Here is a 23,056-nt window from a genome sequence, read left to right on the forward strand (position 1 = left end):
GACAAAATTGTTTTCCACACCCAAACATCCGTCAGTCAGACTGTTTAAATAAGTATTCTTGAATGTTCAAAGTTTGTGCCTGCACTCGTTTCCCTTTAAACTCTGCTGTGACGTTTAGACTGGCGAGTTGGGGTCGCTTCGGTGCTTTTCCTCTTTCGTAAACACCTTGTCTGAGCCAGATGTGAATTCTGTTCCCAGTCATCATTGGACGATGTGTCCTCTGCTCTTTTGCCTTTAGAGCTAACTACTAATGAGGGAATGGTCCTCCCTCTTAAAACTCTCTTTCTAATTACTATAGGTTCATTCTCTTCCTCGGACATACTCTGGTCATCCTCACCTTTCATACCTGTTTTCTCTGTCTCCTGGTCTGAATCTAACACTAAAGTCAGGATGTCAGCATCTTCACCACTTGTCTCAGAGGTCCGACTGTAATCCTGCACATTTTCTTCCATCATCTGGGTCTGTGCATCTGCAGAACATTTAGCTTCCTCATCTTCATCCTTATTTTCAGTTTTATGAAGTTCTACTTCATCATCATCTTCCTCATTGGCTGCATCTGTCTCACCTTCAAGCCGGTCCCCTTCTGTACAGCCTCTATGCCAATGGCTTCTCCGCAGGGATCTCTGTTTTGGATTTTGAGGTTCTTCTGTGTCTTTGGACTTTGTTCCAGAAGCAACTGGGAGAGTTATTCTCCTGGTTCTGGTAGTTGTGCCTTCTTTTCTCTCTGGTAATGCTTCCTCTGGTGATTCTATGTTTTTATCAGCTTTCTCTGTCATTGTGACCACATCAGCTGGTTCATCAAAGTTCTCCTCCACGGTGTATTTAGCAAGAGGCTCTGCTTCCTTCCCAGTTGATGATGATTCCTCTGCTTCGTGAACAATTCCAGGGAACTCTGCCAAGTGTCTGGTTTCCTCTTGCTCAGGTTTTCCTTCTTCCTGCTGCTGTTCTGCTTCTATTTGGTCTTTCTGTCTTCTGTATTTTCCTGAGGTTGCAGCTTGAGCTTGTTCCACTGTCACAGCAGATGCATCTTCAGCCTGTGTTTGCTCAATGCATTCTTCGTGTAACATGGCAGTAGCTGTGGTATCTTTTGCTATGACCAGAGAGCCTTCAACCGATTTACTTGTCCCTTCTACCTCATCTGATGGCTCCTCAATCATTCCAGGAACAGTTGCCTCCACAGCTGCCACTGAGGTTTTCATCTCTTCAGACTCTGTCGGACTTACGTCCTCTGACAACGCGCCCTCGATCAGTCCTGCCTTTTCTACACATACTACAGCAGAGTTGTCTTCTTCCTCCCTTGTCATACTCTCCACGTGTTCTGTAAGTTGTTCTTTTCCAATTTGAGGCTTCTCCTCTTCCTTAAGCATCCTTTTAGTCTCTTCTTCCGTGTCTTTCTCCTCAGAAGAGTCAAGCATTGCTGTTTGTTCTTCTTCCTCCTCCTGACGCTGTACGCGGGCTCTTTTAGATTTCCGACTGGACGGGGTAGGAGCAGACTTCCTTCCCTTTCTTAGAATTCTTGTCTCTTCTATCACTTCATCTTCTTCAGCACCTTTATCTTCAGCTGTCCCTGGATCTTGTTTGTCCTTTTGTTGTTGGTTTGTTGAGGCTTGTCCAGTTTTTACTGCCTTTGTACCACTTCTCAGAAGTCTTATTTCAGAGAAGTTTGTTTCTTGCTCCTCTGGAAAAGGTTCCACTCTATCATCTTCTGCACTTTTGCCAGGAAAAGCCTGTCCTTGCTCGGCTACAGGTGCTTCTGAAACAGTGGACTCATTCTCCTCTGTGACCAATTCATCCATCACTGTTTCCTTGTGGTCCTTACTCTTATCCAAATCTTTCTTTCCCTCAGTCTCAGTTGCAGATGTGTCCTTTCGCTCTCTCTTGTCCACTCTGTCCTCCTCTGTCTGAGTTATCGAAAGCAGATTTGTGGCCTTTTCTCCATCAGAAGTCTCTTCCTGCCCCTTTGGCAATTCCTCTGAAAGCACAAACTGTTTCTGTTCCAGTGTGTCCGATTCTTCTCCCACAGACTCTACTGTCTCAATTCCTGGTTCTGTATCTTCTTCATTTTCACCTGAAGCCACTTCCTCCACCGTTTGCTCTGTCTGATCTGTTTCCAGCTCTAATACGTCTTCCTTTCCAACAGCCTTTTCACCTGGTGAAGATTCATCTTCTTCTTCTTCCTGATGCTGTATGCGGCCTCTTTTCGACTTCGGTCTCGGTGCGGCAGGAGTAGGCTTCCTTCCCTTCCTTAGAATTCTTTTTTCTGTTATCTCTTCTTCTTCAGCACTTTTATTTCCACATGTATCTGTATCTTCTTTGTCCTTTTCTTGTTGGTTTATTGAGGCCTTCTCTCTTTGTACTGTCTTTCCACCACTTCTCAAAACTCTTGTTTCTGTAATGATGGCTTCTTTTTGAGGTGTATCTTCCTCCGCACATTCTATGGCTGCCGTTTCTGTGATTTCACAGATACTGGCGGATGCGGATGTAGAGTCTTCTCCTGCTTCCTCTGCTTCTTTTGACAGCCGTTGGTCTTCAGCATTTCGACTCACTGCATGATCTGTGTCCTTGCCTTCAACAGAAATGTCACAATGGCCCAACTCAACGGCATCTTGTTTTTTCTCCAGTTCTGCTTCTTCTGAGACACCTTTCTCAGCCACTGCTGTCACTTTCTCCACAATAACCTCTCTAGTTATAGCTTCTTTTTTAGGACCAGATTCCTGCTTTGTGTTTTCTGTGATCTCTTTGTCTTTATTTTCCAGTGTTACGTCCTGACTTCTGACTTCTGTTGTGGATTCCTCTTCTTCCATTTGATCGAGGTCATTTGGTTTTGTGGATTCATCTTCTCTTCCACAAGTAGGTGTACCTCCTTGTGTCAACGTGCTTGTTTCCTTGTGTGCTTCCACCTCTTTGTTTTCTGCAGAGTCCCCACTTTGTTCTTTATGTTGTGCTCCCTGTGTATTTTGATAATTTACCTTTGTGCCCCTTCTGGATCTGTATTTTGTTGGACTTCTTATTCTCTTTCTTCCACCTCTTTGTGCTCTAGTTTCAACAACTGGTGGTAGTTCTTCTTCCTCAGAATCTGACCCTTCAGTAGAGGTCTTTAACTCTCTAAACTCCTCAGAGACCCCTGCTGGTGTTACGGATTCCTCTTCTTCCATTTGATCTTCTTCTTCAGGTGGTTTTGTGGATTTCCCTTCAGCTTTGACACTGGTCGATTTCCCTCTCAGAGTCCATGTGCTTGTTTTCTCTTGTTCTTCCCCTTTGTCTTCTGCAGATTCCTCACCCTGCTCTTTATCTTGTGCTTCCTTTTTATTTTGATCACTCACCTTTGATGGCAGATCTTCTTCAGCACTTCGAGCATGACCTGGTTCCACTTTTTCAACACAAACCTCACACTGTCCCACCTCTCCAGCATCCTTTTGTGTTTCCACAATGCTTATTAGCTCTGCTTCCACTTCTGATTCTCTTCTTTCTTGGAAGTGGGCTTCTTCATCCTCAGCATTTTCTCTTCCTTGCTTCATCTCTGCTTCTTTGTCTTCTCGTGTTACTGGTTCCTCTTTTTCATTGTTCTTTTCTCCTTGGAGGTGCACGTGAGCTCTTGTGGTAGACTGTCTTTCTGTAATAGACTTTTTCACACTTCTCAGAACTCTGATGTGAACTTGTGGTTCTTTTTGCTCATCTTCTGATGTTGTCCAAATCATCTCAGCTCCTTCAACTAGGGTCACGACCTCATCACACCATGCCACAGATTGTTTTCCTTCCACTGAATCTTGCGTTGTGACATCGTCTGTCACTTTCTTATCAAATCTCTTCTCTTCCACAGTTGACACAACAACCTCCGTTTCTCTTACAGGTGTTTCAGGAACTTGCTCCTTGGACTTAGTTTCTTCCTCTGTCAGGTCCTTCTGCTCTTCTTCCACATCAGCAGTCTTTTCTAGAACAACCTGACACTCTACAGCTGCTGATTCTTCTTGGACCTCATGATCATCTTTGCTCCTGTCATCCAAAGCAACAGTCACCATCTTCAAATTACAAACCTGATGGACCGCGTCCTTGCTCTCCTGTTCTTGTTCTGGTGACTCCTGGCATTGGCTGGATGTGACTCCAGCTGTGTCACTGATGTCTATAACTAATATTGTGCCCATTTGTTCCACTTCCATCATCTCATCTGTATCTCTTTCTGCTCCATTTCTACTGGTCTTTTCCTTTGTGTCATCTGACATCACTGCTTCTATTTTTACAGTTTCAAGTTCAGATTCATCTCCACATTTTCCTTCAGTCCCTCCCTTTATTTTATCCTCTTCCTCAGGTGTTTCCTCTCTCTTGTCTTCTTGTTGCTTAGTCGTTGTCAGTCTTGTCTCTTCTTTTTGAACGTCTGCCTCTTCAGATGTAGATTCTTTCTTCTCTTCACACTCTTTTTGGGGTTCTTCCTCTCTGCCAACATCAGATTTTGCTCCGATTATCTCAGTTCTTGTTTCTTCATCATCAATGTTCTTTTCGAGAGATACTCCTCCCTCACTTTCTAGATGTTCTTGCTGTTTTATGCCCTCCCCAGATCTGTATTTTATTGGGCTTCTCATCGTCTTTCTTCTAACTCTTTGTGCTCTGGTTTCAACAACTGGTGGCAGTTCTTCTTCCAAACTTGTTCCTTCAGCAGAAGCCTTTAACCCCCCAAAAGTCTCAGATGGCCCTGCTGATTGCTCTGTAATTGTACTTCCTCCTAGGATAGCCTCCTCAGCCACAGCCGGCAATTTCTCCTCCACAATTTCTATACTTACACATTGACTTAAAGGACCAGATTGTTCTGCTGTTAGGGATTCCTCTTCCTCCATTTGACTCTCTTCTTCCCTTGGTTTTGTAAGTTTATCTTCTGGTGTGACAGAGGTAGACATCCCTACCTGTGTCAGTGTGCTTATTTTTCCTTGTAGTTCCTCCTCAGCATTACTGTCTACAGTTTCCTTGTCTTGGTCCTGGTCTTGTTCTTTGCTTCTTGTGCTCTTAGGTGTTGGCTTAGGGGTGATTATCTTTGTTCCACTTCTCAGTTGTCTTTTTTCTACAACTTGTGCCTCGTCCTCATCCGCCCTTGTTACTTCTCCAGAGAAAAGGTTTTTGTTCATGTCTTCTGGGACTGGTATGGTCATCTCTGTGTCTGCAAAGGTCTTGGACCCAGTAGTCTGCAGATTCTCTGCTGTATCTTGTTCTGTGACACCATCCTTTACTATGTCTCCTTCCACTGGTATCGCAGCTGTTTTTGCTTCATCTTCTTCTCCAGTTGTCCCTGTACCTTTGTCCGCTTTCAGGTTTATTGCTCTGCTTAAGGATTCGCCCCCTGGTCTAACAGTCTTTCTCCCACCTCTTAGAGCTTTTGTTTCAATAACCACTGGGATTGCTGCATCACTTTTTGCATTATCGACATTAGCAAGTTTTTCTTCGCCAAGCTCTTTTTCCTCAACAATCAGTGGTTCAGCCATTTCAGACAAAGATGTTTCTTCAATATTTTCTGACTCTGAACTTTGATCCTCCACAGCAGAACTACCAAATGAAGTCTGGACCTTTTGAGCGGCCGTCACATCCAACTGTTCTTTTTCTATCTGCTCCCTGGCAGCTGATGTTTCTTCTGAGGCCTTCAGCTGGAGGTGATAGTAGGTTGTTTTCAGATCCACTGAGACAACGACAGCTTTCTTCTGGACTTCATGGATCTGAGAGGTGATGTCTGTTTCCTGAGCTGCAGCTGCTGGTTCAATGATAAAGTTGGCCTCCTCTTGAACTTCACTGGGTGACACTGTGGTTGATACACCATGATCCCTTCCAGGAGCTGTCTCAGATTCCTCTCTCGTGTCATCTCCCTCGACTTCCAGCACGTTTGTACTCTCAGCCATTCCTTCAGTGGGTTTCTCCTCCTCATTTTCCTCAGTCAAAAGTGTAACATTCTTTATAAATTCCTTCACACCAGCAGTCAGTTCTTCCACTGATAGTTCTCGTTCCATCTTTTCAACTTCTTGTGCCTCCTGCCTGTGTTCCTGTGCCTGCTTTTCCGCCTTCTCCAGTTCATCACCTCCTGTTCTGTTAATGTCTTCTTCTGGTTTTACGTCTGAAGGTTCTGCGACTGGCTCATCCAGTAAGGCATCTTGTCTTTCTGGCTCCTCACGTGTCTCCATTTTTTCTTCATTTGTGAGTTGCTCAGCTTCCTGTTGTTGCTTTTCTTCCATCGGTTTTTCTTGAGCAAATTCCTGCACAGCGACTCCACTCTGTTTGTTGGCTTCGTTCTCTAAAGCAACTTCACGTTCTTGCCCCTTCCTTACAGGCGATGCTTCAAATTCATCTAACCCTTTCTCTAAGTTCTTACGTATTTTCTGATCTTTGCTGACGTACTGGCGTTTGGGTGTTGGGGTTCTCACAATAGTTCTTCCTCTCAAAATTAACACACTACTCTGACGTGAGGTTTCTCTTTGTATCGATGGCGACTTATTGCGTTGCTGAGATCTTCGTCTGGGGGTTTCACTTTGTGCACGTTTTTTAACCTTTACAGCTGTTTTTCCAGCCTTCACACCACCTGACACCACTTGTGGTATATGACTTTTATCACAAGTTTTATCGCTTTCTTTTGAGTCGTTCTCACATGCAATGACTTTAGTCCCCTCGTCCGTTTGATCCAGGACCTCTACACCCTCGTCTGTGTCTAAACTGTCTGCAGGTATTAAATGCACTGCCGTTTTTTCCGTTTGAGATTCTTCATCAACTCCCTCAATTTCTGATGCAACAATTTCAACTGTTATATGTGTATCAAAGGATGGTTTGTGCAAACTTTGTGAGTTGTCAAGGTCGACAAGAGGAGCATCAGTCTCACCAGCTCCTGCTGTTGTTACTGCAGCTTTTTCTAAATTGCTGGTTAAAAGTGAGTCGTGGTCAGAGCTTTGTATATCTGTAGCTGTCGCATCATCCAACGACTGATCGAATACCCACTCACATTTTTCTTCAGAATCAATGCTAAGCACAGCCTAAATATGTGAAAAGAAAATTCAATCATGAATGAAAGCTTCATGAATCCCATATCAAACATCAAATTCAAATCTAATTTGCATACACACACCTCAGCTTGCCACGTTTGGACCAATTCCGAAGCGTTATGCACGTGCGTCTTCTGTTCTTCAACAAACTGGTTTGTTTGAGGAATTTCTGCCTCAGTGTCCTCGATCCTGGAAAAAGGAAGATCACCCGAGGTAAATTTCAAGCAATATTCAATGTTCAACCTAAAACCCAACCCATATGCATTTTTGGGGGCTGATACTAATATTAGGGAGTAAAAAATTTATGATACAGATATATCTCCCAGTGTATACAGTGCATCTGGAAAGTATTCACAGCGCTTCACTTTTTCCACATTTTGTAATGTTACAGCCTTATTCCAAAATGGAGGAAATTTATTTTTTCACCTCACAATTCTAGACAGAATACCCCATAATGACAATGTGAAACAGTTTTCTTTTTTGAGATTTTGGCAAATTTATTAAAAAGAAAAAAAACTAAGAAATGACATGTACATAAGTATTCACAGTCTTTGCCATGAAGCTGAAAACTGAGCTGAAAACATTTCTGCTGCTTTGAAGGTCCCAATGAACACAGTGCCCGCCATCATCTGTAAATGGAAGAAGTTCTGATCCACCAGGACTCTTCCTAGAGCTGGCCACCCGTCTAAACTGAGCGATCAAAAGAGAAGGACCTTAGTCAGGTAGGTGACCAAGAACCCGATGGTCACTCTGTCAGAGCTCCAGCATTCCTCTGTGGAGAAAGAAGAACCTCCCAAAAGGACAACTATCTCTGCAGCAATCCACCAATCAGGCCTGTATGGTAAAGTGTCCAGACAGAAGCCACTCCTTAGTAAAAGGCACATGGCAGCCCACCTGGAGTTTGACAAAAGGCACCTGAAGGACTCTCAGACCATGAGAAACAAAATTCTCTGGTCTGATGAGACAAAGACTGAAATCTTTGGCGTGAATACCAGGCATCATGTTTGGAGGAAACCAGGCAACATCCCTACAGTGAAGCATGGTTGTGGCAGCATCATGCTGTGGAGTTTTTCAGCAGCAGGAACTGGGAGACTAGTCAGGATTGAGGGAAAGATGAATGCAGCAATGTACAGAGACATCCTGGATGAAAACCTGCTCCAGAGCGCTCTTGACCTTAGACTGGGGCAACGGTTCATCTTTCAGCAGGACAATGACCCTAAGCACACAGCCAAGATATCAAAAGTGTGGCTTCAGGGCAACTCTGTGAGTGTCCTTGAGTGACCCAGCCAGAGCCCAGACCTGAATCTGATTGAACATCTCTGGAGAGATCTGAAAATGGCTGCGCATCGACGCTCCCCATCCAACCTGATGGAGCTTGAGAGGTGCTGCAAAGAGGAATGGACAAAACTGCCCAAAGATAGGTGCACCAAGCTTGTGGCATCATATTCAAGAAGACTTGAGGCTGTAATTGATGCCAAAGGTGCATCAACAAAGTATTGAACAAAGGGTGTGAATACTTATGTGATTTATTGTGGAAAAAGTGAAGCACTGTGAATACTTTCCAGATTCACTATAAATAAAATATGACAATGATCTTGAACATTTCATTATGAAACCCTTATGACAAAGAAATGTAACTGATGGTCGATGTTTCACAGTTTAAACGTGAACTTCATGATAAATAATTAAAATATAACCAACAACCAACCAATGTGCATTACGCCACCTTCACTTGAATTTGTAGTCGCCAAGTCGCGTCACTCAGCATTTGTATAAAATTTTCTTTTGTATTTTAGCCAAGCCTCACTGGTGGCATAGCAACCATTTGTCTCTTGTGGCTGTAAAATGCCCACTCTGACTGAAAAATGAATGGCAGCTGGTTGCTTTGCCTCTGTCTCTTGTAGCTAATGTGACTGTGGGGTGATGCGGTCCCAGCCAAAGCAGCATTGTAAACAACAGTGCTCTGAGAGCACAATGTGCTCTGCTGGCAAATGCTGCTTTGGTTCAAGTGCTTGCCACATTCTGATGACATTTCAAGGTATGTGATATTTGATTTCTGAATGCAGACACCAACTCATGAAACTGACAGTGTCTAGGTTTGTTAATCAAGGGCCATAACTCTGCTAAAATGTGTCAGTCTTGTACAATATTACAATATGCATATTACCAACACACACTTGCAACTATTAACAAGCCGATTTGTTTTAACACCAAGAGCAATCACAAACCCAAACAATGAGTCAGTACTTCTATCTTTGTGCGCCATGCCCACTGCTGGAAATTCCTATTTACTACACATTTTGCAGCAGTGAAGCAAATGAGAGGAGCTAAGCTCAACTCTACACACACACAAAAAACAACTCATTATTCCTTAAAAGCATATAGCAGTGCCACCGTGAGGCAGAGGTCTTGAAAAATAAAAGTTTTGACTTATGGTTTTGATTTATAAATCAAATTAATCTGGATAGAATAACTCCATTAATGCCAATTCTGTCATTTGTACAAAGTTAAAATATAACACATATCTTTTCATTTTAAATAATGCACTAATTCTGAAATTTTGTAACAAACACAGACAGATGCCAAAGGGATTATGGGTAAAATGAGCCTCCACTAACCCTGATTGGTTGACTCATTCATTCTATGTAAAAACCAACACATTAATGTGAGGTGTGTGTTGGTGTACAGATATAAATGTGCTTTTGTAAAATATGTCATTTGTTTATTTGTACCAAAAAGCCATCTGCAAAAGCCAAAAGTCAAGTTGTGATTAGATAACCGTCTGATATAACCAGGGTCAAAATACATAGAACACTGCCATCTACTGGTGCCCAGATGCTCAGACCCTATCCCATAATCCTTTGTGCACCAGAGAGTTGCTGCGGTATAAAACAGCACAGAGAGAAAACACGACAACAACTGTAAATTAACATTATACAACTAAAATGTTCATTTTTATGCTTTTCATCCGCTGCAGCAAGAGGCTGCAGCAACTCTCTTGCACGCAAAGGATATGGGATATCTCAATACTTAGGGCGAGTACTGCCATGAAGACTACTGGCCAGGAGATGGCAGTAGAGACCCTGAAAACTTGCTAAAACAAATATTCCAAATAAATAATCTGTGTCTGCTATGTTTAAGATGCATGGAATTTAATAAACGCGAACCAAATTTCATTTCATTTAATAGATAGATTGCTCATAACCAATTCCATGGTATGGAGCACAAACAAAAACAAATACATACTTTGGTAAAAGGAAAACACTAGAAATCAAAATTCAATACAAATCCAGAACCCCTTTCAAATAGGCACCAAGTTTACAAATGATTTTCCTGTTTTCAGATTGAAACAGTAACACAAACGTATGTTTAGATGGACACTCTCTATAGAAAACAGGGATATATTTTTCTCTTAGTCTCTTGACCTCATGATATGTACAAACAAACAAGACATGGAATTCATCTCCCACAGAACCGCTATTACAAAGGCCTTTGTATCTGCCAGTGACCTTGGGGATCCTGGTGTTATTAGTTCTCAGGTTGCAAATGGCCTGCCTGTATTTAAGGTTTTCACACAATAGGTACTTTTCTAATTTGAATTATTTTTTATATTCAACATAAACGTCACACGATGTCATTTCCCATAATTGGCTTTGCCATTTTTGTACATACTGGTCCTTTAAAATCCATTCCACAGTTAACTTAAGCCACTGAACACTACTGAAAGACTGTGAGGACCACATGTAGGACAAACCACATTCATCCAGGGTGTTCTTGACCTCCTGGAGCCACGGGACATAAAAACACCCTCACAGAACTGTTGGTACAAGTATTGATACATGTGTTTGTATGTTTTTGTTTGTTGTCATTATTTACTATCAATCTCCCCCAATACCCAATAATTATCTTTTTTACAGCTATGTGGATGGGGAATCTGCCGAGCTCACCATAAACCAAGTTGTTGCATGTAGATATTCTAACTTTCAGAATGTATTTAAGAAATGGAATGTGCATTTTTTCTAAAATATCAAATTTTCAGTAACCCCAAACTTGACATGCATATAACATACTGGTAACTGGCATTACTAACTTGTCAAATAAATCAAGGGTGACATCTAGTGGCAATTTGAGGTTTCTACTTTTCGTAAGCAAAGCAAACATTGCCCTTGAGGCAGAATCATGCAACTGTTTGATGGCCAACTTAAATGATCCATTATAATTTAAAGTCAGTCCCAGGTATTTAAAACAAGATACAATTTCCAAATTATTTCCATTACACATAAAGCTGAGATTTTTATTATTAGTTTTTCTGCTGCCAAATACTGTTATTTTTGTTTTGTTGCTATTCATTTTTAACCTCCACTTGTTACAATACTCACACATGTGATCAATGGCTTTTTGTAGCCCTGCGTTTGATGTAGCCATAACAGTATCTTCAGCATAAATCAGGACCAATAAGTTTAAGTAGATGTCCAACGTGGGACTGTCGAAGTCTACTGTCTGGCAGCCGTTCTGGATTAAATAAGATTCTAAGTCATTAATAAATAATGCGAAGACATCTTATATATATTACTCTGGAACAAAGAGGACAGACAGTGTTTGACATAAGCAGGACATTAAAGGGCAAACAGGAAGCAACTGCAGCTTACAGTGATTCCAACTGAAAATAATGGAGAAGCAGCCTGAGCGCCTTCTGGCATTTTTACATAAAACAAAGACAGTAACAATGTCTATAAACCCAGAGAATATATTGACGAGAGTTTTACGCACAATATACAAAGGGTTTAATGCTGTTGTCCGTGTGGAGCCTGATCAGAGCGTCTCAAATGCATTTCTCCTGTCGTGAATGTACTGAGATTACCCATAATACACTGGAGACGGCATGTCCACACTAAACCCTTCCAAATTAGTGCATTACTTTAAAACTAAAACATATGTCTGATATTTTCACTTTATAAAACTTCAAATGTGATGTTAATTTAAATAACTTGTCCGAAATCAGTTTGGTTAAAATTTTAACCATAGGTTAAAACTGCATGCATGGGTGATATTGCCAGCGCATCAGTATGGGGTCAAAAGAAATGATATTTTTCTTTCTTTTGCTTACTTTCACTTACTTTCTTTTCTGTGACCAGTTCTCCTGTGTCTGCAGAGAATAGAGTGGTTTCTCCTGAAACTAGCTCTTCTCTGTTTGAAGAGGATAGAATTGTACATCTATTACAAAACATTTAACAGGTAGGTACTCAAATCTTTGATATCAGACTTAATAAATGTTTGTAACTGTTAAGCTTTGTTCACTATGGCTGCAAAAATATGTTAGTGATCTAAAAATTATCGGACCAAAATTTATTGGAAGTTAATTGGTCCGCTGATGGTTTTCAAAATTACCTGAAAAGCTAATCCGATAATGAAAACATTATCTTTGATAATTAGCAGTTAGTGGATTAGCGGAACTGTGCCCACCACTGCTTATAATGCAAAATAAAAGTTTTCATATCTTCAAAAATAATACTGTTACAGATATGTTTGACAATGTTGAAAGATTTAAATCATAAACAAACAAAAACCTCTTTTATTATAACCTGCACCAATGCACCATGTTTCTGTCTTATGATGTCGTCAACAAACCTTCCTGGTTCTTCCTAAGTCAAAATCTCCTCGCTCACACACTGCCTGCCTTCACTTCAACCTACTGAGATTTGCTGGAGAGGTTCTCTGCTCCTCCTGGGTAAAGCCGGTAAAGGTCTTTGTGTCATATTAACCGTTAATTTGGGAGACCCAGTTGAGGACCATCACTTGCATTGTGAGGGAACGTCAGCTACATTTTGAATATGGTGTGTTTGTCTGATTATGATCCAACACGCAGGTGCCTCAGCGGCTGGAGAAGGCCAAGAACACGCCCACTTTTGTGCCAAGCAGTGACAGGTAGATGGCTGGGCTTGTCTTTTGCAATGGCAATAACAAGCTGCAGCACTGGAAAGCTCTAAGATGCTCAAACAATAACTGTGGCAATTCTGCAACACTGACATGGATCTTTAGCGCGTGCACAACTTTATGGAGTCCAACATTCACAGCCAAACTACTGGTGACCCTCCTTATTGCTCTACATCTTTATCTAACATTTGTGTGGGTTAAGAGTGGGAAATGTGTCCCATGGTTCAGCAATTTTAAGATCCCTGGGGCACCGATGGGAATCGAACACACTGACCCATCGATCATGAAGTTATCTCTTACATTACAACTTCTCCCGACTTGCCGTCCTCTGTGATTGTTTCTCTGATCTTCGTCTGATCTGAACCGCTACTCCTGCTCCCGCCCACAACAGGAACTTTGTCAGCGTCTGCAACAATTTTAATTGCTATAAAATACATTAAAACACATTTTGAGATGTAAAATATGAAATACAACTGACCTCTGACAGCTTCCAGTACTGTGGGTTCCTCCTGCAAACCAAAACCATTGGGATTATTTTGTTTTTAAAATGTATATTTTCATCAGCGCCCCTTCACAGATAGTACGAATAAGTAAAACTCAGGGCGACTCACGGCGAAACAGCTCGTATGAGCGAACCACAAACACATCTCACCGACGGGAAAGCGTGCATGATCCCGATGCGAAGGTTCGTGCATGCGACAGTGTCTTTCGAGCAGGAACACAGTGCGAGCAGCTGCACCACATTACGCTGCTGATGTGGAGAACAATAAAATAAAAAGCAGCTGTATAATCAGAGAATATCACATAAATAATACATATAAAGGAACGCAATACAGACCCCTGCAGTTAAATAACCCTGGTTAAAAAAAAATTCACTCACGGGATTGAAACCCATAAACTCAGATTACCAGACGGAAACATTACCACTCCACTACCATTGCTGGCCTGTAATTAGTGCAGAAAAAATGCCTGAAATCAACAAAGACAAAGGAACAACAAAGGAAATACGAGGTGCGCTGTGTGCGGCCGCTGCAAAGGTGAAAGATGTTTGATATATTTCCATGTGACAGCTGGCAGAGACATGTGCCTCACGGAGGAATGTTGTCAGTTCATGTACTTCCAAACACGGAACGTGTTCTCAAGCTTTGATGTCCAGGAACAGACATGCCCCCCAGTCCATTCAGCACCCAGACCAACGTGTCACTGTCTGTGTTATGTGGTCATTCATTTTCAGTATCTGTTATGTAATTCAATCAATTAATCAATCAATTTTTTTATATAGCGCCAAATCACAACAAACAGTTGCCCCAAGGCGCTTTATATTGCAAGGCAAGGCCATACAATAATTATGTAAAACCCCAACGGTCAAAACGACCCCCTGTGAGCAAGCACTTGGCTACAGTGGGAAGGAAAAACTCCCTTTTAACAGGAAGAAACCTCCAGCAGAACCAGGCTCAGGGAGGGGCAGTCTTCTGCTGGGACTGGTTGGGGCTGAGGGAGAGAACCAGGAAAAAGACATGCTGTGGAGGGGAGCAGAGATCGATCACTAATGATTAAATGCAGAGTGGTGCATACAGAGCAAAAAGAGAAAGAAACAGTGCATCATGGGAACCCCCCAGCAGTCTACGTCTATAACAGCATAACTAAGGGATGGTTCAGGGTCACCTGATCCAGCCCTAACTATAAGCTTTAGCAAAAAGGAAAGTTTTAAGCCTAATCTTAAAAGTAGAGAGGGTGTCTGTCTCCCTGATCTGAATTGGGAGCTGGTTCCACAGGAGAGGAGCCTGAAAGCTGAAGGCTCTGCCTCCCATTCTACTCTTACAAACCCTAGGAACTACAAGTAAGCCTGCAGTCTGAGAGCGAAGCGCTCTATTGGGGTGATATGGTACTACGAGGTCCCTAAGATAAGATGGGACCTGATTATTCAAAACCTTATAAGTAAGAAGAAGAATTTTAAATTCTATTCTAGAATTAACAGGAAGCCAATGAAGAGAGGCCAATATGGGTGAGATATGCTCTCTCCTTCTAGTCCCCGTCAGTACTCTAGCTGCAGCATTTTGAATTAACTGAAGGCTTTTTAGGGAACTTTTAGGACAACCTGATAATAATGAATTACAATAGTCCAGCCTAGAGGAAATAAATGCATGAATTAGTTTTTCAGCATCACTCTGAGACAAGACTTTTCTGATTTTAGAGATATTGCGTAAATGCAAAAAAGCAGTCCTACATATTTGTTTAATATGCGCTTTGAATGACATATCCTGATCAAAAATGACTCCAAGATTTCTCACAGTATTACTAGAGGTCAGGGTAATGCCATCCAGAGTAAGGATCTGGTTAGACACCATGTTTCTAAGATTTGTGGGGCCAAGTACAATAACTTCAGTTTTATCTGAGTTTAAAAGCAGGAAATTAGAGGTCATCCATGTCTTTATGTCTGTAAGACAATCCTGCAGTTTAGCTAATTGGTGTGTGTCCTCTGGCTTCATGGATAGATAAAGCTGGGTATCATCTGCGTAACAATGAAAATTTAAGCAATACCGTCTAATAATACTGCCTAAGGGAAGCATGTATAAAGTGAATAAAATTGGTCCTAGCACAGAACCTTGTGGAACTCCATAATTAACTTTAGTCTGTGAAGAAGATTCCCCATTTACATGAACAAATTGTAATCTATTAGACAAATATGATTCAAACCACCGCAGCGCAGTGCCTTTAATACCTATGGCATGCTCTAATCTCTGTAATAAAATTTTATGGTCAACTGTATCAAAAGCAGCACTGAGGTCTAACAGAACAAGCACAGAGATGAGTCCACTGTCCGAGGCCGTAAGAAGATCATTTGTAACCTTCACTAATGCTGTTTCTGTACTATGATGAATTCTAAAACCTGACTGAAACTCTTCAAATAGACCATTCCTCTGCAGATGATCAGTTAGCTGTTTTACAACTACCCTTTCAAGAATTTTTGAGAGAAAAGGAAGGTTGGAGACTGGCCTATAATTAGCTAAGATAGCTGGGTCAAGTGATGGCTTTTTAAGTAATGGTTTAATTACTGCCACCTTAAAAGCCTGTGGTACATAGCCAACTAACAAAGATAGATTGATCATATTTAAGATCGAAGCATTAAATAATGGTAGGGCTTCCTTGAGCAGCCTGGTAGGAATGGGGTCTAATAAACATGTTGATGGTTTGGATGAAGTAACTAATGAAAATAACTCAGACAGAACAATCAGAGAGAAAGAGTCTAACCAAATACCGGCATCACTGAAAGCAGCCAAAGATAACGATACGTCTTTGGGATGGTTATGAGTAATTTTTTCTCTAATAGTTAAAATTTTGTTAGCAAAGAAAGTCATGAAGTCATTACTAGTTAAAGTTAATGGAATACTCAGCTCAATAGAGCTCTGACTCTTTGTCAGCCTGGCTACAGTGCTGAAAAGAAACCTGGGGTTGTTCTTATTTTCTTCAATTAGTGATGAGTAGAAAGATGTCCTAGCTTTACAGAGGGCTTTTTTATAGAGCAACAGACTCTTTTTCCAGGCTAAGTGAAGATCTTCTAAATTAGTGAGACGCCATTTCCTCTCCAACTTACGGGTTATCTGCTTTAAGCTGCGAGTTTGTGAGTTATACCACGGAGTCAGACACTTATGATTTAAAGCTCTCTTTTCAGAGGAGCTACAGCATCCAAAGTTGTCTTCAATGAGGATGTAAAACTATTGACGAGATACTCTATCTCCCTTACAGAGTTTAGGTAGCGACTCTGCACTGTGTTGGTATATGGCATTAGAGAACATAAAGAAGGAATCATATCCTTAAACCTAGTTACAGCGCTTTCTGAAAGACTTCTAGTGTAATGAAACTTATTCCCCACTGCTGGGTAGTCCATCAGAGTAAATGTAAATGTTATTAAGAAATGATCAGACAGAAGGGAGTTTTCAGGGAATACTGTTAAGTCTTCTATTTCCATACCATAAGTCAGAACAAGATCTAAGATATGATTAAAGTGGTGGGTGGACTCATTTACTTTTTGAGCAAAGCCAATAGAGTCTAATAATAGATTAAATGCAGTGTTGAGGCTGTCATTCTCAGCATCTGTGTGGATGTTAAAATCGCCCACTATAATTATCTTATCTGAGCTAAGCACTAAGTCAGACAAAAGGTCTGAAAATTCACAGAGAAACTCACAGTAACGACCAGGTGGACGATAGATAATAACAAATAAAACTGGTTTTTGGGACTTCCAATTTGGATGGACAAGACTAAGAGTCAAGCTTTCAAATGAATTAAAGCTCTGTCTGGGTTTTTGATTAATTAATAAGCTGGAATGGAAGATTGCTGCTAATCCTCCGCCCCGGCCCGTGCTACGAGCATTCTGACAGTTAGTGTGACTCGGGGGTGTTGACTCATTTAAACTAACATATTCATCCTGCTGTAACCAGGTTTCTGTAAGGCAGAATAAATCAATATGTTGATCAATTATTATATCATTTATCAACAGGGACTTAGAAGAGAGAGACCTAATGTTTAATAGACCACATTTAACTGTTTTAGTCTGTGGTGCAATTGAAGGTGCTATATTATTTTTTCTTTTTGAATTTTTATGCTTAAATAGATTTTTGCTGGTTATTGGTAGTCTGGGAGCAGGCACCGTCTCTACGGGGATGGGGTAATGAGGGGATGGCAGGGGGATAGAAGCTGCAGAGAGGTGTGTAAGACTACAACTCTGCTTCCTGGTCCCAACCCTGGATAGTCACGGTTTGGAGGATTTAAGAAAATTGGCCAGATTTCTAGAAATGAGAGCTGCTCCATCCAAAGTGGGATGGATGCCGTCTCTCCTAACAAGACCAGGTTTTCCCCAGAAGCTTTGCCAATTATCTATGAAGCCCACCTCATTTTTTGGACACCACTCAGACAGCCAGCAATTCAACGAGAACATGCGGCTAAACATGTCACTCCCGGTCTGATTGGGGAGGGGCCCAGAGAAAACTACAGAGTCCGACATTGTTTTTGCAAAGTTACACACCGATTTAATGTTAATTTTAGTGACCTCCGATTGGCGTAACCGGGTGTCATTACTGCTGACGTGAATTACAATCTTACCAAATTTACGCTTAGCCTTAGCCAGCAGTTTCAAATTTCCTTCAATGTCGCCTGCTCTGGCCCCCGGAAGACAATTGACTATGGTTGCTGGTGTCGCTAACTTCACATTTCGCAAAACAGAGTCGCCAATAACCAGAGTTTGATCCTCGGCGGGTGTGTCGTCGAGTGGGGAAAAACGGTTAGAGATGTGAACGGGTTGGCGGTGTACACGGGGCTTCTGTTTAGGGCTACGCTTCCTCCTCACAGTCACCCAGTCGTCCTGCTTTCCCGGCTGCTCGGGATCTGCCAGGGGGTAACTAACGGCGGCTAAGCTACCTTGGTCCGCACCGACTACAGGGGCCTGGCTAGCTGTAGAATTTTCCACGGTGCGGAGCCGAGTCTCCAATTCGCCCAGCCTGGCCTCCAAAGCTACGAATAAGCTACACTTATTACAAGTACCATTACTGCTAAAGGAGGCCGAGGAATAACTAAACATTTCACACCCAGAGCAGAAAAGTGCGGGAGAGACAGGAGAAGCCGCCATGCTAAATCGGCTAAGAGCTAGTAGCTACGCTAAGCTAGCGGATTCCTAAAAACACGCAAAGTGAATAATGTGTAAATAATTTAGAGGTGATTCAGCAGAAGGAGTGCTTTAGTTAAGGCACGTAAAGATTACACTGGGAAACAAATCGTAATCTAGATAACTAGATCAATCTAACTGCGCAGATTAAACAGCTAACAGATACAGAAAAACACCGCTGTGCTCCGGAACAGGAAGTGATACAATACCGCAGTGAGAGCCAACCACCAGTAGAGGTTGGCTCTCACCAATTGCATATGTAGGTATTGTCGTAATTATTTATATAACTGTCCTGGCGGTGGTTTCTGTGTTTCTAATATGTGCACTGAGCCATCATCCAGCTGTCAGTGTGCTGTGATCAGCTGACAAGCTCCTCCCCGTGCTGTGTGCGATCAGATCTCGCTGTCCGGCCCACATGTGATCAGATCTGTACATACATATAAGCATTTTATGCAAGTGTGCTCCCCCTGGCATGCCAGATGTGTTGGGAGAGCGGTGGGGGGGGGGGGCACGTGCTCTTTGCAACTCCACAGTCGTGGGGACACTTAGACAAATTTCACATCCAGCTCAACAGTGATTGTCTGCTGACTGTTTTTGTAATGACAGTGTGAATGCCCACACATTTTCTAAGTGCTAAGCGAGCGGTGTTAGATGTTCATGTGTGACAGCTGGAATTTGGCCGACACCTGCCATAAGAGGGTTCGATAGGCTCGCACAGCACACACTCTGTCTTTCAGCTGCTTGTTTGCACAAATAGTTGTATCAACAGGTGTACGAGGCGTTGGAAGCAGCTACGATTTTACACGTTTTGCATACGATTCCTGCTTCATGCGCACTTTCTGCGCAGTTCGAACAAAATCACACTATGTGTGAAGGGGCCCTTAATAAAGGCAGGGTCTGGAAGCAGTATTCAAACTGTACCATGGTCCAGCCTGAACACTCCAGAGATTCAGGGTCATGTATCCGTGTGGTCATCACCTCCGTAACCACATCCGCCGTCGTACCTTCAGTGGTGACGAGCGGTTCCTCCGTGAACGACAGAGTCTTTGTCACCGCTGACAAACAAAATAAAACACATTTAAAGATCATGTGACATATTCATAAATAAAGTGTGTGTCTGTACAGTGTAGTTCTTGTTCATTGTCTTTTCCATGAATGTCAGGATAAAAAAAAGAGCAATCTAATGTGCATCAAAGGACTTTCCTTGAGAGTTTTTCTGAAGAAAAGTCTTTTCTCCAAGTTTTTGTTTTGAAAATATCAAATTAAAATTCATATATCAAATTCCTTGTATACGAGGGCTGTCCGTAAAGTATAGGTCCTTTTTATTTTTTTCAAAAACTATATGGATTTCATTCATATGTTTTTACGTCAGACATGCTTGCACCCTCGTGCGCATGCGTGAGTTTTTCCACGCCTGTCGGTGACGAGGTGTTTTTCCTGTTAAAGGAGATTTTTTTAATGAAAGACGTGCGGACGGGTCCGCGCGTCGGGACGCAGCTGACGCGGCGCGGCGGCACAGGAAAAACACCTCCGTGTTGATAACCATTTGTAAAATCCAGGCGGCTTTTGATGGCTTTCAGTGGAGTGAGTATATGAGAAATTGTTTATCAGCTGGAGATGTTCCAACTTGTCCTCAAGGCTTCCAACAGAGGTGTTTTTCCTGTGGCGGAGCGTCGCGGCGGCTGCGAGCCGACGCTGCAATCCGCCTGCACGTCTTTTATTAAAAAAATCTCCTTAAACAGTGGAATATCCGGATAAAATGCTGAAACCGACTTCTTCTGAAACTTCTCTGTTCTCTCACGACGTCCTGGATCAATAGAGCCTGAAATGTGGAGGTTTTAAGCTTGAAACAGGCTGATGACGCTGCCTGAGAGCGCAGCGCGACGTCTCGCACCGTGAAAAGTCCTTAAAGCGACAGAATCACCTCAAAATCTCTCATCAGCTGTTAAAATTTTCACTGAAGACCAGCTTAATTTTTCGAACCATGTCCACTTCGATGTGTCTCACAGGTTTAGAAAAAAATTTGATCAAACAAAGCGCCAGTCTCTCAGCAACTTCTCAGACAAAGGAATTCCGACGAGGGGCTGGACGACTCCTCCCACAAGGAGTGCTCACAGGCGAATGACGTCACCGACAGGCGTGGAAAAACTCACGCATGCGCACGAGGGTTCAAGCATGTCTGACGTAAAAACATATGAATGAAATCCATATAGTTTTAGAAAAAAATAAAAAGGACCTATACTTTACGGACAGCCCTCGTATGAGAACTTACTTAGCAACATTCTGAAAATATTACTTTCATGATGTAAAGTTTAAATCCAGACCGGATCCTGTCAGGTCTTTGAAGTTGATTAGTATTTGGGTGGGAGACCTTTTAGGAACACCAGGAGCTGTGCACATGTTTCTCCATGTAGAACTGGAGTTGTGTCAGGAAGGGTTATCCAGTGTAAACTTTGTGCCAAATGTCACTGGATCCACTAGGGGAACTGGGGCAGCTGAAAGTAGAGCCTAGTTTGAAATTAACTATACATATTGGCCTCCTTTTTCCACTCAACGTTGGTGCGCCAGTATATGGACATTACTGGAGAATGTGTGGACAAGTATGACTTCAGGCGTACTGATTGGCAATTTTAACAGAAATAACATCAATGATTAGCTCTGATGTTGATGACAATTTGACTTTGACTAGCATATATCCAGACTAAAAATATAAGATATTAACCACTAAACATCTTAACAACAAATTTATCTTCAATGTCAAAGTGGATACAGTAAAAGAAATTTATCCTGTAGAATAATTAACTGTTTCTCTACAATTCTTTAAGGACACATTTAACCTGTACTGCATAAAATCAGATTGACAAATAAGATGAGGAGGCTACATGGTGCTCAGGATAATACTGTAAACCATTCTCCAAGCTCAAACTGATATGTAGTATTTTTTTTATTTTTTATTTCTGTTTTCTTCTGTAATCTCAGGTGACCCCACCTGCTTCTTGCTTACTTGAAAATCTTCAAAAAATGCTAGTTTTCAGTATTCTTCACTTTCAACTAATTTGGCTTAATTAAACTGTTTCTTACCTCTCAGATCCATGGTCCGGATCTTGTTAGCAATATTGGTCCTCTGGGCGGGTGTTCCTGTGCGCTCTACCTCCCACAGCACATCCGCGTATTCTGGGTACTTGCTCAAATACTTCCCACAAACTGAGGGCAAGGACAGTGAGCATGCTGCAGTGTTGTTGTGCTTACAGCCTCAGATAGTACAAGTACAAAAATATTGCAAGAGAGTAGATTAAATCACATCCAAGCAGTAATTGTTCTGAATATAAGACAGTGTTTTTCCCCCTTTAGAATAAATACATCATTAGATTCACAACAGCAGAGTGTACCACTCTGAACTGAAGCAACCTGTCCCTCTAATTTGCTTACAGTGCTGCATGAAAGTTATTATACAACCTTTACTGTCATGCTGATAAATGTAGCAAAGTCATCAAACAACTCTCAAGCAGCCAAGAAATGTGACAGAGTGTAATTTGAAGATGGAAAGTCCAAAAAGACGAGTCTTAAAAGTGCTAAAACTCAGCTTATCATGGTCAGTGTGTCAGTATGTGGTTGAAAAAAGAAATGAGGGGCTGCCGAAAAAATGTGCTTTTATTACCATCAATTTTGCAGCCAGTCTGCGCTGTGTGATCTGATCCCGTCAGATCTCAGAAGCTAAGCAGTGTGTGTCCTGGTTAGTTCTTGGATGGGACATCTCTTCAGAACATTAGGGGCTGTGTGTGTGTTTCTCCAGGGAAAACTGGAGTTGTATCAGGAAGGGCATCCGGCATAAAAACGTCTGGCAAATACCAATGTGGGTGTAACTGTATTTGCTGTGGCGACCCCAACCAAATTGGAGCAGCCAAAAGGACAACAATTACCATCAATTTCAAAATAAAAGCACTTTTCAGTCTTGAGAAAGTATTCCCCCCCAAAAAATGTCTTGAACAAGGAGGATCATCTTTTAATGAGGGTTGTCTTATATTCAGAGCCAGTGCCATTAGCTGACATGTGTACCTTTATACATGGTGACTGAGAGGGGATACTTTAGCCCTAAATAGTCCTCTTTGAAACTGTGCACAAAGTCCTCCAGCAGGTAGAGGCCAATGCTGTGACCACGATGACATTTCCTCACGAATAAAGAATCCATCACAGGAAGTTGGTAGGTTCTAGTTGAAGAGGATTCAAATGAGACTCCTGGAAGGGAAAAAACAAAATAAACAAACAAAAAATCATAAACGCATTAAAAACGTTCCAATTCATAAAGCATGCCTAGGGGGGAAAAAATGTCAAATAATCAAGTTTAGTCATCATCTCACAATCACCTTACAGGAAGCATTTTGAATTTCAGAACATCTAGTTTTCTCGTTCCAGGAATTAGAAAACCTCAGAAAACTTTTTGTCTTTTGCCAGAACT

The 23,056-nt window shown here is 41.9% G+C and overlaps 1 protein-coding gene across 1 annotated transcript in view; it reads right to left on the reverse strand.

Moving 5' to 3' along the window:
- The window catches only part of LOC117510006 (trichohyalin-like), a 57,780-nt gene continuing 34,724 nt past the window's right edge, over positions 1 to 23,056 (reverse strand). The window contains exons 6-12 of the mRNA XM_034169613.1: positions 22,657 to 22,836; positions 21,682 to 21,804; positions 19,522 to 19,655; positions 4,619 to 6,995; positions 3,221 to 4,534; positions 1,799 to 3,184; positions 1 to 1,747 (exon numbers count right to left, since the gene is read on the reverse strand). Of these exons, the coding sequence (XP_034025504.1) occupies positions 96 to 1,747; positions 1,799 to 3,184; positions 3,221 to 4,534; positions 4,619 to 6,995; positions 19,522 to 19,655; positions 21,682 to 21,804; positions 22,657 to 22,836 (7,166 nt within the window). The 3' untranslated portion in view covers positions 1 to 95. The remainder of the gene's footprint in view (positions 1,748 to 1,798; positions 3,185 to 3,220; positions 4,535 to 4,618; positions 6,996 to 19,521; positions 19,656 to 21,681; positions 21,805 to 22,656; positions 22,837 to 23,056) is intronic.

The sequence above is a fragment of the Thalassophryne amazonica genome, chromosome 5 (assembly GCF_902500255.1).
Source record: "Thalassophryne amazonica chromosome 5, fThaAma1.1, whole genome shotgun sequence".
Lineage (NCBI taxonomy): Eukaryota > Metazoa > Chordata > Actinopteri > Batrachoidiformes > Batrachoididae > Thalassophryne > Thalassophryne amazonica.